Source organism: Podarcis cretensis, assembly GCF_951804945.1.
Source record: "Podarcis cretensis genome assembly, chromosome: 16".
NCBI lineage: Eukaryota > Metazoa > Chordata > Lepidosauria > Squamata > Lacertidae > Podarcis > Podarcis cretensis.
The window spans coordinates 28,765,949-28,782,335 of record NC_137186.1 but is presented as its reverse complement, the minus strand read 5'-3'; the positions used below and the strand labels follow the sequence as shown (position 1 = coordinate 28,782,335).

At 52.1% G+C, this 16,387-nt stretch overlaps 2 protein-coding genes across 4 annotated transcripts in view; one reads left to right on the top strand and one right to left on the bottom strand.

The window, feature by feature from the left end:
• Positions 1-3,178: 3,178 nt before the first annotated feature.
• On the bottom strand, positions 3,179-13,522 carry KLHL22 (kelch like family member 22). Of its 2 annotated transcripts, XM_079957460.1 has the most exons (6): positions 12,732-13,522; positions 10,942-11,107; positions 9,102-9,820; positions 7,792-7,984; positions 6,517-6,750; positions 3,179-6,196 (listed from the first exon to the last, which is right to left on the bottom strand). In XM_079957460.1, the coding sequence occupies exons 1-6, from the start codon at positions 12,956-12,958 to the stop codon at positions 5,819-5,821; spliced, it is 1,917 nt and encodes a 638-aa protein (XP_079813586.1). In that variant the 5' UTR covers positions 12,959-13,522; the 3' UTR covers positions 3,179-5,818. The 2 variants fall into 2 exon arrangements, with proteins under 2 accessions (XP_079813586.1, XP_079813587.1); XM_079957461.1 differs by lacking the exon at positions 10,942-11,107 and having other exon boundaries at positions 12,732-12,894.
• Positions 13,523-13,756: 234 nt separating this feature from the next.
• MED15 (mediator complex subunit 15) overlaps positions 13,757-16,387 on the top strand; it is a 31,649-nt gene continuing 29,018 nt past the window's right edge. Inside the window, exon 1 of one of the 2 annotated variants that reach the window (XM_079956606.1) lies at positions 13,757-13,916. In XM_079956606.1, the coding sequence (XP_079812732.1) occupies positions 13,861-13,916 (56 nt within the window). In that variant the 5' untranslated portion in view covers positions 13,757-13,860. The remainder of the gene's footprint in view (positions 13,917-16,387) is intronic. The other variant, XM_079956605.1, reaches the window with a different exon arrangement.

The window sequence follows — 16,387 nt, the reverse complement described above, 5'->3', positions numbered from 1 at the left end:
CGGCCGTTTCCTAGCGACGTCCGTCCTGAGGCCTGAAAGCTCCTCGGGAGATGCAAAGCCTGTCACTGCAGAGCAAGCGACCTCGTTCAAATCCTTCTCCTCCACACCGCACGCAAACATGCTGTGGACGGATGATGTGTGAGAGGCCGGAGCCCAGCCCAGCCTCATGTCGCCCACTAGAAGCCTTTTAGGGTCGGCCCGTTGGGGTTAGGCTCTCCTTTGCTTCCGCCACATCTCGCGCGCCTCCCAGCCGTTTTGGACTACAACTCCCATCGCCCCCCCCCCGTCCTCATGTTGCCGTGCTGCCTAGGGGTCTGATGGGAGTTGTAGTCCAAAACAGCTGGGAGGCGTGAGAGTTGTCTTGGAAGCATCCCGCTTTTGTGCTGACACGCGCATATACACTTTAAATTAAAAAAACCAGTTCTAAGTTTTAATGGCTTGTTTTCTGCAGCCAAGTAGTGGCCAAGTTTTTAAGAAGCTTGCGCTGTTACGCAACTGACACACTTTTATTTCTGACTTCCTCCCCTTCCTATTTAACACCATGGGTGCTATGAATAAATTCTATGGTGCTTTTAAAACTCCACTCTGGGAAATCTTTCCACTGTTCACAGTCATTTTTATTTATTTTATTTTTTGAATTTATATGCCGCCCTATACCTGGAGGTCTCGTGCTAATGCTTGATTCATGCAAAACTCAGAGGTTTACACCCACACCCGCATGGGATTGTATAATATTAATATTAATGTTTTGATTAGACAACCCCCTGCAGCAATTCCTGATGTTCCCAGGAAGCCCATAGCCGAGCCATCACAATAGCTTCATCCTCCACAATGAATTTGCCTAACTGCCCTTTAAAGCTGTCTGCCTTGGCTGCCGTCATGTTGCGGTGGCAGCTGATTTAAGAGGCTTCAGATGTTAAACCTCCTATCCCTTTCTCCCCTCTGGAACCCAGTGGGTGACACGTGCACCCACCCTCCTTTAAGTGCACAGCCCCAGCGCCACCCACACAACCTGAAACTGCCCCGTTCTTCCATCAGAGTTCCTTACTTCCTGCTTATCTTATCTGACTTAAAGGTGTTTCCCACTTTTTCAGCATAGTGTCAGAACAAATGAGAGTGGCATCACTTTAGATCATTAAGAAATAATTTGTGTGGTTTTTAAAAAAATAATTTTCCCCAGGCTGTGTGTTTATTTTTTACACTCCTATGGGTGTGTGTGTGTGTGTATGGGTTGGGGGGTATGTATACACACACACACACACACACACACACACATACACAGAGCAAAATCTTCTGTATGCCTACTTGAGAGTAACCTCATCCAGTACTTTGTTTCTTGAAAAATGTTTAGGCGTACTCTCATTTAGACCCAAGAAAGTCACCATTTTATAGTTTAAATCTGGAAAATTCAATACAGTAAATGGACAAAAGTACAAAGATTCACAAAATGTTTAGGAGTATGGGTACCCCTGCATCCCCTCAGAAAAAAAGCACTGACCTCATCACGCCCAGTGGAGCTTATTTTTTAGTAGACATGTGTAAGATTGGGAATTCTGACCTAGTGAAAATTGAAGCAGGCCAGTTTTTATTCTGGATTCATTAACTCAAGACCCTTTTATCGCTAGTTGGTTCCACCCTCCAAGAAAAAAAATTATGGCCCACCCCTGTTCTAGAACCTTTGCAACACCTCAGCGGTTCTTCAGGCAAACTTTAAAGTCTCACTCCATTTTAGAATATGACACTGAAAGAGCTTGATTATACCCCAAGGAAGGTCATCTCATTTGAGCTCTGCTTCAGTAACTTCAAAAAGCTACCTTGCCTCAAGCAAGGTCGTTGGTCCACATAGCTCAGGGATGTCTATGGGGTAGAAAACTCCCATCATCCCCTGCCACTGAAATAAACATTTCATTTTCTAGGGCAGTGGTTTTCAACCAGGGTGCCTTGAATGATGGTCAGGGGTGCCACGGGCAACACTGGCCTCTGTCCCTCTTTACTTCTCTCCCTCTCTGATGCCCTCACGTCTCAGCCTTCCAAAGGCTTGCATAGCTGTTTACTGCAGCAGGCCTGGCTATAAACCGCATGGGTGAATTGTGCCTCTGGGAAGAACCTCTTTGGAGGGGTGGAGAGGGCAACTCAGAGACCAGGAATGGCAGCAGCAGCTGCCCAGAGGACTCCCAATGAGAGGAGGCTGAGGGAACACTCCACAAGGGAGGGTGTCTGAAAAAGGGTGAGAGGCTGCCAGTTCTGCAGGCAAGAGGTGGCATAATTCGGCTCCTGAACCCCACGGGGGTGTTGCAGAAAGAATGTAGTTGGTTAAGGGAGCCATGGACTGAAAAAGGTTGAAAACCTTTGTTCTAGGGTGGGTTATGCCCTGTAAGGTAAAGGGACCCCTGACCATTAGGTCCAGTCGTGGCAGACTCTGGGGTTGTGGCGCTCATCTCGCTTTATTGACTGAGGGAGCCAGCGTACAGATTCCGGGTCATGTGGCCAGCATGACTAAGCCACTTCTGGCGAACCAGAGCAGCACACGGAAATGCCGTTTACCTTCCTGCAGGAGCGGTACCTATTTATCTACTTCACTTCGTGCTTTTGAACTGCTAGGTTAGCAGGAGCAGGGAATGAGCAACGGGAGCTCACTCAGTCGCAGGGATTCGAACCTTCTGATCGGCAAGTCCTAGGCTCTGTGGTTTAACCCACAGCACCACCCACATCCCAGGCCCTGTAGATCAGATCAAATCTCCTCCCACTCTGTTGTTTGTTGAAGGCTGCTTCCTCACAGTCACCTACCTAAGTGCCCATCTGGACAGCTGCATCCAGGGGTTCAGCTCCGCCTCTCTTCCCACCTCCCACCCTTCATTGTACAAACAATAAGGAATGCAGAAAACTTCCACGTACCAAGCCAAGCCTTTGGCCCACCCAGCCCAGTATCATGTAACCCAATGAGGAGTGATTTTGAGCAGGAGTCTCCCCACTCCTATTTGCAGATGCCATGGAGTGAAGTTGAGGCCGTCTCTCTAGCTGACCTGCAGCTCTTCCCTCCTGGGGCAGCTGCCAGGCTGCTCCTGAATGGAAAACAAGTCAGTTAGCTATAAACGTTCTGCCCAACCGAAGCTGTATCCTCTGGGGAAACTGTGCAGTAAACAGCAGGAAAACAGCCAAGCAATTAAACATGACAATGTTATTGGGAACATCTGGGTTTTATATGTATACATAAATAAATAAACACAGACATAACAGCTAAGAATTTTTACATAACTGACTCCTGGCAGGGAGCCTCATTCATTTCAGTCACAGCTATTTTTAAGCTGTTGCAAAACCTCCTGCCCAAAGACAGCTTTCAGCCCATCCACCAGCTATGCCGGCACCCCTGCCTCAGAGCCTATCTGCTTCTGTGGCTGGTTTCATTTCATTGTCTTCTGCCCCTGAGGTGTTTGTATTCTCATCGCTGATCTGCTCTGCGACAGAGAATTTGCCAGGGGCAAAGCAAAACGATAATCCACTTGTGGACAGGCACTCCAGCTTGATGCTTGAACACCAGACAGGCACGCCTACCCACAAGTGGGTAGGTACAGGGAGCGAATTGGGGGGGGGGGGCATTCTACAGGGAAATGGCTCTCCAGGAAGGGCAAGTGGCTCAAACTTCCTTGCATGAAATCCAGAGGTGCTACAGAGGTGGTGGAAGTTTCTACTTCCCGGGCCAAGCCAGAGGTGGAACAGCTGGCAGGGACTCTGTCTGCAAGCCAAACATGCTTGGCTGCTGCCCAGGACACCAGAGGCCCCTCCTTTTGGGGAGGAAGTGAAAACAACAAGAAACAGATAAAACTGAAAAATCAACAATGCTGCTCAAAATGGATTGGGTGGGGGATGGCATATAGAAAGAATTGAGCTGGTTGCTCCATTTTCTCCCCATCCTCTCTTTATTCTTTGGGCATTTCAGAATCCCTGGTCTTCAATGCCGTTATATCTCACCTTATCATACTTTGTGGGGAGGGTGTTATCTCCCCCCCCCCATTCCTAACGCACAACAGTGTTTTCGCCTGGGCTAGAGAAGGTGTCACTAGAAATACTGTAACATACAAACCTTTTTGAATAAATGTACCAAAAACGCTAACAGAATACCGGAGACCTCTTTCCGCCTATTACAACTAGCTACTTCCCTCTGCAGTCATGGACATCAGCGGGAAGTACAGCTGGCAGGACAGGCAGCAATGGCGTGGTGGGGGAGACCGCTGCCTCTTTGCCGAGTTATTTGGCTTTTGCAGCTACTAGAATGAAACTAGAATGAAACATTTGATGCTCAGGGAAGAGCTGAACTAGCTGAGCAGCAAAATGAAGGTTTTGCTTCCGGGGGCAGGGGGCAGGCAGAAGGCCCCTCTTCCAATAGGAAAATATGACTGCTGGTTGCATTTGCTCTGCTGGAAAAATCGTTGAAGGCCTCTTAGAATAAGGTTACCAGATTTATTGCAATGAATATGGGGACACAATAAATAAATCAATCAATTAATCAATCAATCAATCAATAAAAATAAAATAAAATATTTTTTAAAAAAAGAGAGAGAGGAAAAAGGTTATTAAAAAAAATAAAGAAGTAATATTTTCACTTCTGTGGTCTCCTCTGTTGTGTGGCCTTCTTCTGGGTCCTGGCCTTTCTTGGAGAACTAGCCGTGCTTCTCCCCTCCCTCCCCCTCCTTGATCTCCTATAGGCTTACTCGGGAGTAAGCGTTAGCAGAACCCCCCTCCTCCTGCTGCTGCCCTGCCCGCCTGTCTGGGCGTCTCTTGTGCAGGCATCGTCTGGCGGCCGCCCACCTACGCTGTGGAGCGCCCAGTCAGGGGGTCTGGGGCAGAGCCGGAGGGGAGTGAGTGGGAGGAGGCATGCTTGGGCCTGCTCACCTCTCGTCCGCGATGGCCAACAACAAGCTGGCCAACAAGCTGAGCCGCCGCTTGCAAGTCAAGGAGCACAATGGCGAAGCCAAGCAGCAGCCGCAGCCGCCCAAGAACCACCCGGAGGCTGAGCCGGAACCAGAGCCGACAGCCTTGGGCAGCAGTGACGACAGCGAGCTGAGACCAAGTTGCAGCGGCGCACTAAACTCAACGACGCCACGCAGCTCTCGTCTGGCAGCGACACCCACCGCCAACCCCTACACCGAGACCCCATATGATGTGTCTCATGCGCAACACATCATATGGGGCCTTCCAGCGAGGCAAAATGGTGGGCGCCACGGCAGCGGGCAGCTCCTGAAGCCAGACAGCCAACTGCGCTACCAGGCTGGCTCCAGGCTGCTGAGACTGCTGCTGCTAAGTTTCCCGGGGACATTAGATAAAATCCGGGTACGTTCTGGGGATGGAATTTGTCCGGGGACAAATGTGCAAATCTGGGGATTGTCCCCGGGATATGGGGACATCTAGTAACCCTATCTTAGAATACGGAAAATCACCACATATTAAAAACATGGATTGGCTGCTACCAAAGATCCACCCAGTTGTTCCTAAAAGCCTTCCAGTGGTTCATGGGTGTGGGGACACCATATGACCCAGCCTCCCTCCAAAGCAAAGTGCCCATGCTGCACGTCGGAGTGACACCAGCCAGAAATCCAGCCCCCCCCCTTTTGCAATGGCTGGCTTCTGGCTTCGTTGGCAGCAATCTAACAAGGCCTGATGAGGGGACCAGGTTGCCTCTTCCCACACCGTCAGTGGGGCTAAGGAGCTCCTCCAAAATCAGGAGAACCACACCACCCAGCTCAGCTGCGGGGAAGAAGAAGCAGAAAGCAAAGAGGCTTGCATGCCATTCCCTTGCGGCAGCTGGAGCCTCAAGTGCTGCTCAGTTGTCACTCAGATGGTCAAATTCCTCCCAATCTAACATGCTCATGACCTCTGAAGAAATGTCTGGGTGGTTCTGGAGCCTGTTTTGCTGCCGTTCAGGGGTCCACCTCTCGGCATTCGTGATAACGGCCCTGGGCAGGGTGAGGACGCAGGCGGCCATCCCAGAGATGTTGTCCTCTAGCCGGGGGCCTCTCTCCCAGCAGTCTCTGTCAGCATCATAAATGTGGACGTAATGCATGCGAATCCCCCGGTTGTGGGATCTGCCCCCTAAAACGTAGATCATGTGATCCAGGACGGCAATGCCGGGTTCGCCATGCCCTGCAGGCAAAGGGCACACAGTGGTCCACTGAGCGGTGCTGGGGGAATAGCAGGCCACCTGGGAGGGAGGCAAAAGCAACAGGTCGTCTCTGGTCATGATGGAGAACAAGTCCCCCCCCCCACCAGGGAGTCCTAGCAAGGGCTTGCAGCTCCTCTCCCCCTGCAACTGCCCCACAGAAGTTGGAGGAGAGGCTACCAAACCTTCTGGTGTTTTAAGTTAACAGTGAGGCAGACAGAACAAAACCAGCCCTGGGTGTTCATGGCTTGTCGCCAGCTAAGCCATACTCAGAGGAGGCCCACTGAATCCAGTCTCTAGATTGCTGTGGACCTACTCTGCGTTGGATACAGCCCCTGGGAAGAGCGTAGCTGCCTCCTCACCTGGTGAACATCCCGCCTGTAGCCAGAGTCGTTGTTACTCCCTCCAATCACGTACAACCTGCCCAGCAGGGCTGCCATCCCATGCCAGGCCCTCCGGACAGGGCCGTCGGCCAGGCTGTCCCAGCGATTGTCTACAGGGTCATAGCAATGCAGCTCCTTCAGGTAGTCCTCGCCTCGCCTCCCGCAAGTGATGTACATCCGTCCGTCCAACTCGGCTCCGGCATGGGCGTAAACCTGCGTCAACAGAAGAGAGGGAGGAGTCAGGTGCTGCCAGCAAAGCTTACCCACCCACCTCCACCCTCAGCAAATGAGGCCATGTGGAGATATTTAGCCAAAATTCCCAGGACTGGAATTGGAGGCAATTCTCAGAGCTTGACCTCCAAATGATTGATGGTTCAAACCTGGCTTTCTGGTGTAAATCACCCCTCTCCTCGCCCCTCTTCCAATTTATACACCTCCCTCTCCAAAGGAGCATGCTCTTTCTTACAATAATGCACTAGAATTGACCACTCTGGCGTTTTCGACATCCTCCTTTGGTATCCATCCCTGTGCCAAACCACTCCCATGAGCCCACCTTTGGGCCGGTAGGTCAGGGCAACAGGTGATCGTTCTTCTTTTATGTCTGCCTTGGATCAAACACCCAAATGAAGCTTGGGCACCGCTCCCAGGAAGTCGCTTTGAGCACGTATCATAACCCTTTTCATTTGCCAGGTGATGCAGAAGCCTTCATGTCACATCGTCCACTGCCTGCCCCAACACTTGTGACTTCCCGTAAATTTTGCACTAAATTCTGCTGTCAAATTTCTGTGCCGTTAATAACCGCGTAGCCTTCCTTATTCTCCGAAATTCCCCATCAACCCCAACTTTGCTCTGTACCTCGACTATCACTTATTTCCACATTTCTGCATTCCCAAGGGCAGACGCTACTCCCCACCTCCTCAAAGTGCGATGTTTAGGAAAGTGAATGCTGATCATAACAACAGTTTGGCTGGATCAGGCCAATGGCCCATCCGGTCCAGCATCCTGTTCTCACTCTGGCCAATGAGATGCCCTAATGGGAAAGCCCACAAGCAGTGCGCCCTGTACCCCCAAGTTATGGCATCAGCAAAATTTCTGGAAAACCCACCAGCCCAAACCTCACTGGTGGTTCCTGGCCCACTCAAGGGTTCAGCTAGTCGGCACCATGCTTCAGATCTCCCAGATCCCTCTGTGATGTTGGAAAAGCTCCTGCTTTCTCTGACCACTTGCCCAACTCCTGCCTTCTCCTCTCCTTACCTCCTTCCTGAGAGGGGCCACGTATTCCCAGGTGTTGGTTTTGGGGTCGTATCTTTCCACTTCCCGCAGTTCTTCGTGGTAGTCCCGTCCTCCCACGGCGTAGATGTACTCTCCCACCACACAGACGCAGAGGTCCGCGTGCTCTCGCTGGAGAGACTGGATCTGGAACCACCGGTTGTGGCGTGGGTCGTACCTTGCAAAGGAAGAGGATGGCCAATCTGCACAGCTCTCCTAGCACAAGGGCCAGGGATGGATTGGTGCCCACAGGCTCGAACTGCTGTTCCGGCCACCCATTTATCTCCCTGCATCCCATTGCTTCCAAGTGCATCTGTCTGTCCTCCCACCAGACACTCCCTCTATTGCTCTTGCCAGGCTTTTCAAAGAGAGAACCTCTTTGCAGCACATATATTTGACTACAGCCGCCCGAGCTCTGCTTTGTGAGAAAAGAACACAGCACTAGGGCAGCTGCACTCGCTGTGTGATCTTCTCAGTTTTAATTGAGAGATTAATCCCTTTCCAGATTAATATTCGCTCAAGGGGAACAATTTCCCCATCTCAACCCTGATACAAAAATATGATGGAACAACACTGTTCCAAAATGCATTTTCTGACATGCTCCTCTCTCAGTGCCTGCAGATAGTAAGTGGACTTCCATTTTTTTGCCATCGTTGTGCTACCAAAATAGTTTGGTCTTTGTTACATTTAATAGGCAGAAATATAATTTCAGGGGTTAATATGTCCTGTGTATGCAGATAGAATTATCCCTGCTTTACAGATACAAGGACTGTCAGAGAGAGAGAGAGAGAAGGAGAGGGAAAGAGAGAGAGAGATTTAATCAGTCCAGTCACTCCACAGCTGTCAAAAGCTCACTGGGCACTATCTTTGAGCTGCATCATATCAGCCATCTCATGTTTCATGCCCTCAATGCACTCTGAGCTGGAAGGAGGCAGCCAGGAGCCTAAGGCAACAATAAATCACAGTAAGACTGAGGCATGAAGCACCTTGTTTACAGAGCTCAGAAAACACTGAGGGGGATAGCGTCAGAAGAGGAGATAAATAAAAACACCTCCCTTCACACCCAGACAGGCGTGGTTTTATTCTTTATCAATGCCCTATATGAGAGACCAGGAAGTTGCTTGGGTTGTTCCCCTTCTCTGAGGGTGCCAAGAAAGCAGCTTCCTGGTTAAAAGGGCAATCTGATGCATGTCTCGCCGTGTTCAATGCTGAAGGTTGTTGAGGACTGAAACCTAATGGGACAACACCATTTGCCAGTCACTTAGAAAGGTAGTATCACAAATAGCGGCTCTTACCTCCAACACCTGTTTTCTGCTCGAAAGCCATGGATATTGTTATCTCCCCCAACCAAGTAGACAAAGTTGTTGAGGACTGCAATTCCCTGGTTAGACATCCTGGGGGACAAGGCTGCTGTGAAGTGCCTCCACTCTCCCAGCAGCGGGTTCAGATACCTGGCCTGGTCGCTGATGACTGTGGAAGGGGTGGAGTGGATCCCCCCAAAGCCCACCACACAGCAAAACTCGGACCTCAGCTGAGTGTGGGGGCTCTGCATCATGGGCTGCAGGCACTCGTTCTTGTGGTACATCAGAGCACTCGCCACTGTCTCCTTCAAAGGGCACGGGCTGAGCTTGTTGTGAAGCCTCTGCAGGACAGGAAAGTCCATCAAGGGGAAGCGGACCGTCTCCAGAAGCTTTGGGGGCTCCATCAAGGAGACCTGATCTGTTTCCACTTGCTCTGGAGTGTAATGGTACAGCAGGGCCCCCTCGTAAACCTCATTCTCAGAGCTGACCTCCAAGTTGTTGCTACTGAGGAGGGCGTAGACCTTTTCCAGGGGAAGCTGGCGGTACATTTCTGTCCTGGAGAGAGTGACAAAGTTTTTCAGAACGTAGGAGTCCAGCTGCTCGCTCAGGTGGCTCAGGTGGAAAAGGTCGGCCAGCTTGTACACATCCAAGACGTTCTCCTCATCCACCCAAGACATGAGGAAGTCGCAGCAGAACTTAATAACCTCTGGGATCTGCAAAGGAGAAAGAAAAAGAGCCCCTCTGATATGGAGCTGCGAGGGACTCCAGCCCTACCCTCCAATAGGATCGAAAACCACCCATAGCATGCACAATTTTGCAAACCAATTCCAAATCTTGTGTTCATATTTTGCTAATAAGCACAGAAATCAGGTCAAGATCTACTGAACTGGCAAGCGGCACTGCGAGTGGAAACTTTTTAAATTCCAAGATGATGGAGGCTGAGCCAGAGTCATGGCACATCCGTGTAGGAAACGGAGAGCAAACCAGTCTTTTAGATCAAAGGGCAGCTATAGCAACAGGGTCAAGCAAACCCTTGTAGCTGGGAGCCTCTGTGGCACTGCTGGCTGCAAGAGCAGAAGTGAGAGAGCTGGGAAACAGAGCTCACTCCATTGGCTCTGCTGCTCCTTTCCCTTCAACTGTTCCCTCGGGGCAGCCATTCCATCAGGCTGCCTCAGTAGGAGAGGTAGGAAACAGGGCTCATTTCAACTGATTTGCTGGAGGCCCACCTCCACCAGGCACATCCTGCCCCTGAACTGTGCCAGCTGGTCAATATAGGAATAACTGTTTATAAATTGGTGCCTGAGTTTTTGTTTTTATTCTCCTCTTCCCTCCCTGTCCTTTCCCCCTTGTGTTCTGCATTTTTTAAGGCTGTAAGCCTGAATGGTTTTGACTGTAAGACACTCTGAGAGCCCTTTCGGATGAAGAGTGGGGTACCAATGCTCCTACTAATTAATAAGTTCAAAGGGCTGGGCTGCAATCCAATCCCCATCTGGGCAGTGGTGGTGCTTAACAGAGCAGCAGAGCCAGGACCAATCTGCAGCCCTACTGCTCATACTAGCCAATATGTAAGGTAAGCAGCTGTGGTAGCTTAGAGCAGGTGTAGCAGCCAGACCCAGATGAGGCCCTGTGATGCTCCAGTGAGGGCAGTGGGACCAGCTCAGCTTTCCCCCATTCCCAGCATGTGCTGTTATGGGCTGCCACCACCAGAGGCCCAGAAAGCTGGGTGAAGAGGCACCTCTGACCAATCCACCACACACAAAGCCTGCCATAAAGGAATTTGGGCTTTGCCATGTTCCTTCCCCAAAAAGCCTTTCAGAACTGCCAACTCTCTCACCTGAAGCTGGCAGGCGGCAGTCAGTATTTCCTGCACATTGCTGAGGCCGAGCTCCAGTTCCGAAGTATATATGAAGTTCAGGATTTGACACATGGCGTTATAAGACACACCCTGAATGTGGACCTCTTCCTGTTCCATTTCTCTTAGTCCGCCAGCAAACATCCCCCTATTAAAGGAAAGAGCTGCTTTCAGTCATGCTTCCAGAAAGGAACCTGCTCAGGGCTTCCAGGTTGCGTATGGGGGCAATTACTGATCCCATTTCTATGCTGTACTCCTTCCTCCAAGGAACTTAAGCACCTTGCACAGAGAAACTCCACTTACACTTCATAGCAGCCACACAAGAAGCAGGTCAGGGTAAGAGGCTGGCTGGACCAATGTCAATGACTGGGGAATAGCCGTGGTTCAGTGTTGGAGCATCTGTTCTGCATGCAGAAGGTCCTAGGTTCAACCCCCAGCAGCATCTCCAGGAAGGGCTAGGGGAGATCCCTGCTTGAAACCCTGACCTCTGCCAGCCAGCGTAACCAACACTGAGGTAGACAGACGAATAGTCTGGCTCATAGACGGCAGCTTCCTATGTACTGTGGGTCATCAGACCTGCGTGGTACATTTCAGCCTTATTCATCCCACTAGCTGGCTGGTTTAAAAGTGGACTGGTATAGGCGCAGGTGTTAGGCAGGAGCTGTTGGGACAGGTGTGAATGTGTGGGACCTGCTCTTCTGTTCACGGAGGTTCACCTCAGCTGCATAAGGGAAATGTTTGTGGGTTCCATATCACCACCATTACTGAAGACCGATATATATGCCAGCCTTCTCCAACTCAGTGCCCACCCATCTTCCCCAACCACTGGCAACGAGGCAGGAGCTTATGGGAGTTGGGGTGCAACTATATGAGGAGAGATCCTAACTGGGGAATGAGGGCATCTTAGCTGAGGTTCCTGAATTGCAGGGGTTGGACTAGATGACCTTTGGGTTCCTTCCAACTCTATAATTCTATGAGCAATGCAATGACTCAGTTGATGTGGGAGCAGTTTTTGGTCTTGCTCTATTGACCCTTCTTTCCACAGGTTATTGCCTAGCTTTCTACTCTGCACCACCCTAATGTTGATATTTATTTTATTTTACTTCTACTCTGGGACGCAGGTGGCGCTGTGGGTTAAAGCCTCAGCGCCTAGAACTTGCCGATCAAAAGGTCGGAGGTTTGAATCCCTGCGGCGGGGTGCGCTCCCGCTGCTCGGTCCCAGCGCCTGCCAACCTAGCAGTTCGAAAGCACCTCCGGGTGCAAGTAGATAAATAGGGACCGCTTACCAGCGGGAAGGTAAACGGCGTTTCCGTGTGCGACTCTGGCTCGCCAGAGCAGCGATGTCACGCTGGCCACGTGACCCGGAAGTGTCTCCGGACAGCGCTGGCCCCTGGCCTCTTACGTGAGATGGGCGCACAACCCCAGAGTCTGTCAAGACTGGCCCATATGGGCAGGGGTACCTTTACCTTTACCTTACTTCTACTCTGCACCAATTTCCCATTAAACCTCATCAGTTGGAAGCAGCCATGCTCCTGAATACCAGTAGCTGGAAACCACAGGAGGGGAAGAGTGTTGCTGTGGCATTCACACCCTGTTTGTGGGCTTCCCTGAGGCATCTGGGTGGCCACTGTGAGGCACAGATGTTCAGCCTCCACCATGTGCTAAGATTTTACTGAAGAGTACCACAACCAATTTGTGCATAAATTTCAGAACTAAACGTAAACATTTCCAGTTCATGCATAATACCGTTTCGGTTTCCATTCCAGACAGACCTGAAGTAATCGCATGACGCTGCCAGGAGGATCCGATGAGCCTCGATCGGCTTCCCCTCCACACGCAGGATAACGTCAAAGAGGATGCCGCTGTCCCGGAGAGCCACCAAGCCATTCAGTAAAGCCTGGGAGTGTTGCGCACTATGGTAGGTGTTGCCGGAGCCCCCCTTGGCCAAGGGCTCCGGGAGAGTCTTGGCTGGCTTGGCCAGCTCCTGATCTTCTGCCATTCCAGGCCAAGACTCCAGGGACGCAAGGAAAGCGGCTTGGGGGTTTCCTGTAGAGCAATTTGCAGAGGAAAATGTTGGGTTTTCTGACTCGGAACCTTATTTATTAGTCATCCCACCCTCCTTCCCTCTGAGCCCACGGAAGAACTTCCAAGACATTATATATATCATAAAAATAAAATTGGCTTAGAGAGGGGCATGAGTGAAGACATTCGAGAGGAAGGAGGAGAGAGATAAAGGACTCTCCGAGGAACTGGGCGAGGAGCTGGACTTTGAGGTCAGGAGGGCAAGAGGGGGAAGAGGCCACGTCTGACGCGGAAGCCAAACAAGGCTCTCTCCGAGTAAGAAGGCGGCGGAGAAGCCCCGCCTCGGGCCCCTCCACGGCCTGAACTCGGGGTCAACTTGTGCTCTGCACATGCTCAGGAGGCGCCCGCAGACGGAGCCAAGCGGAAAGGCGCAGACCCATCTGAGGCCGCTGCCACCGCCCTCCTCCCCCGACCTGAGCGCCTCTCCACCTCCTTCCGGTTTCAACTGCCGGGAACCAAAGAAACGGGCGGCCGGGCCAGAACGTCGCTAACCTTCCACATCCGCTTCCGCCCTCCCCGCGCACAGGAGGACCCGCCTCTTAGGGGGCGTGGCGGCGCACGCGCAAATCAGCCTCGGGGGGCAAGGAAATGTCCTGCGCCCGGAAATCCCTCCGCCTCTGAGCCCCTGCTTCGGAAACGCGCTCTGAGTGCCCGCGAACTACCTATCCCGTCGTGCTTCGGGGGAGGCGCGCTTCGTCGAGCGACTTCCGGTGGCCGGAAGAAGCGTCGCTGCGCCCGCCGCTCGCTCAAGTCAGTATCTCCTCAGCTCGCTCGGCCCTCGGATCGGCGGCGGCGGAGGCGGCGGGCGGCGGAGGCGGCATGGAGGAGAACGACTGGCGCAGCGCCAACTTCAGGCAGAAGCTCGTCAGCCAGATGTGAGTCCGCGGAGGGAGGGGAGAAAGGGAAGGGGAGGCCCGGAGGACCAGCTTCGGCCGGCTCCTCGGCAGCCCCCGCGCCTCACGGGCAGCCCCGGGATCAGGAGCGGCGGAAGCAGCAGCAGCAGCAGGAAGCCCCTGGCCTGGTTGAGCCGGCAATACGGGCCGGGTGATGGAGCCGGCTCTGCCCGTTTCGAGGCCCTCCTGGAGGCTGTGAGTGGCGTGGAGGTGCCCCAGATCGGGTCCCGGGATGGCGCAACCCGCGGCTGCCCCGCCTGATGTTACGGGAGGGATGCTGAAACGAACCTCGTGGGGGGTGGGGGGAGGAAGCGGCGGCTTTCCGCCCCCCCCCCGATCGCCCTCTTCGCCAATTTCTGGACGCAGTCTTCTTCGAAAAGGGGCCCTTGGAGGGACAGGGATTTTGGCTCCATGGCCCTGTTTCACTTGGCTGAATGGAGGCCCACCTGCAAGGCCCACCTACCATAGCTGTCAACAGATTTGAAAATAAGGGACCAGCAGCCTCGAAAATAAGGGACTAGCAGCCAAAATACGGGATCAACAATTACTTTGATAAAATACATATTTTGTTGCGTGCAAATGGCTTTCGATATCTATTAGGTCCATAAATTACCATATAGCATATACTCAACACAAAAAACAGCAACAATTTGTTGTTGACAAAGGACAGCTGGACATAGAAAGGGCCCCATTACCTTCAGTAGCTTATTTAAGGGACATCATCAATAAGGGACAGCAGCGGGACATGGCGCTGGGATAAGGGACTGTCCCGCCAAATAAGGGACGCTTGACAGCTATGCCACCTACCGTCGCCCGTAGTCCACCAGACTTTGGCCCCCATCACGTTCCGTCCTCCGTTAGGAAGGGCGCGTTGTGGAAGGTGGGCCAGGTGCAAGGTCAGCCGCAGCAGGATATGTGTTGGGCAGGCATTCCAGGGGCCACACTGACCCACGGAGGGGAGGGTTGCCTGGAAGGGAAGAGATCCCGAGGAGTATGTGTATGTGGGTTCAAATTCCTTAGCAGGTGGAGGCTTGACTCAGGGATCAGCTCCCGGTGGGATCTTTTCCCTTGGAAAGCCTGCTGATTTAGACATACATCGTTGGGTTTTTATTTCTGGTTTGGGTCCTGCAGTGGGTCGCTGTGCCTTGCCCTTCTCAACCAAAGAGGGGAGGGAGAAAAGAAATCTCAAGATGGCAACTACATCTCCAGCACGCTCTATAAAGCAGATGGTCTCTAGACCAATTAGGACATGTGTGTCCAGCTATTCAAGGGACAGTCTCACACCCCAAAAGGTGGGTGAGTCACTTAGCCCAGTGCATGTGGGTGCTAGTCTGGCTCTTTCTTCCGCCCGCTGGCAATCCACATTAGGAATCTCACTTGCTAGTTTGCTGGGTAGGCAAACCCTACTGGAAGGATTGTCATCTGCGATTCTCCCAAATAGCTGCTTCAAAGTCTCTGGTGGCAGAAGCTGGCCTGCTTGCTTGCCAATCTGGAGAACCCGAGGGAAGGCCATAGATCACAAGCCATGCTCAGCAGCAGGAGCACAGAGTCCCTGAGCCTAGAGGCGTTGAAAGTGTTTGGGTTGCCACATGAGTGCTCTGCTTCAATCACCCTGCTATCATGCGGGATGGGAGGCTGATGTGATTGATTGTCCTCTCCCCTTCTCCCCAGAAATGGCAATGGCACTCTGAGCAGGGACACCTACTTCTGCTCCTTGCATCCAGGCTGGGGGCCTGCAAGGCAAAAGCATCCATCCGTTTTCCTGGCCTTTGTGAAGAGAGAACTTGCCTACGTGTTGGAGGGAGTGTTTTCCATATGTGGGAGCAGCACACCCCACTTTTTTGGGGGGGGGAAGTGTAAGAACAAAACAGAAAGCCCCATTATTCACAAATTGCAAAGGGGCTAGAGAGAGATTTGCATCAGTTCATAGGTATTGTGGTATGGTTGCCCCTTCCTCTTAACGGCTTGTCTGGGGTGGTCTGCCTTACCCCATTCTGGCCTGGGGTAGGGGATTGGATGTTTGTGTCTGGAGATGAAGTGCATGTGAGGCTCTTAGAAGAAGCATGCTAGCCATAAAGGTAAAGGGATGCGGGTGGCGCTGTGGTCTAAACCACTGAGCCTCTTGGGCTTGCTGTTCAGAAGGTTGGTGGTTCGAATCTGCATGATGGGGTGTGCTCCTGTCGCTCTGTCCTGGCTTCTGCCAATCCAGCAGTCTGAAAGCATACTAGTGCAAGTAGATAAATAGGTACCGCTGCAGCAGGAAGGTAAACGGCATTTCTGTGCACTCTGGCACGGAGTCCCATTGCGCCAGAAGCGGTTTAGTCGTGCTGGCCACATGACCCGAAAAGCTGTTTGTGGACAAACTCTGGCTCCCTCGGCCTAAAAATGAGATGAGCGCCACAACCCCATAGTCACTTTTGACTGGACTTAACCGTCCAGGCGTCCTTTACCTT

What these genes read in the sequence shown, in the direction of transcription:
- KLHL22 (XM_079957460.1), bottom strand. Translation starts at nt 12,958, where the DNA reads ATGGCAGAAGATCAGGAGCTGGCCAAGCCAGCCAAGACTCTCCCGGAG. An exon ending in CTGCCGCCTGCCAGCTTCAG is followed by an intron (nt 9,821 to 10,941) that starts GTGAGAGAGTTG and finishes TCTCCTTTGCAG; the next exon opens with ATCCCAGAGGTTATTAAGTT. An exon ending in TGGCCCCTCTCAGGAAGGAG is followed by an intron (nt 6,751 to 7,791) that starts GTAAGGAGAGGA and finishes CTGTTGACGCAG; the next exon opens with GTTTACGCCCATGCCGGAGC.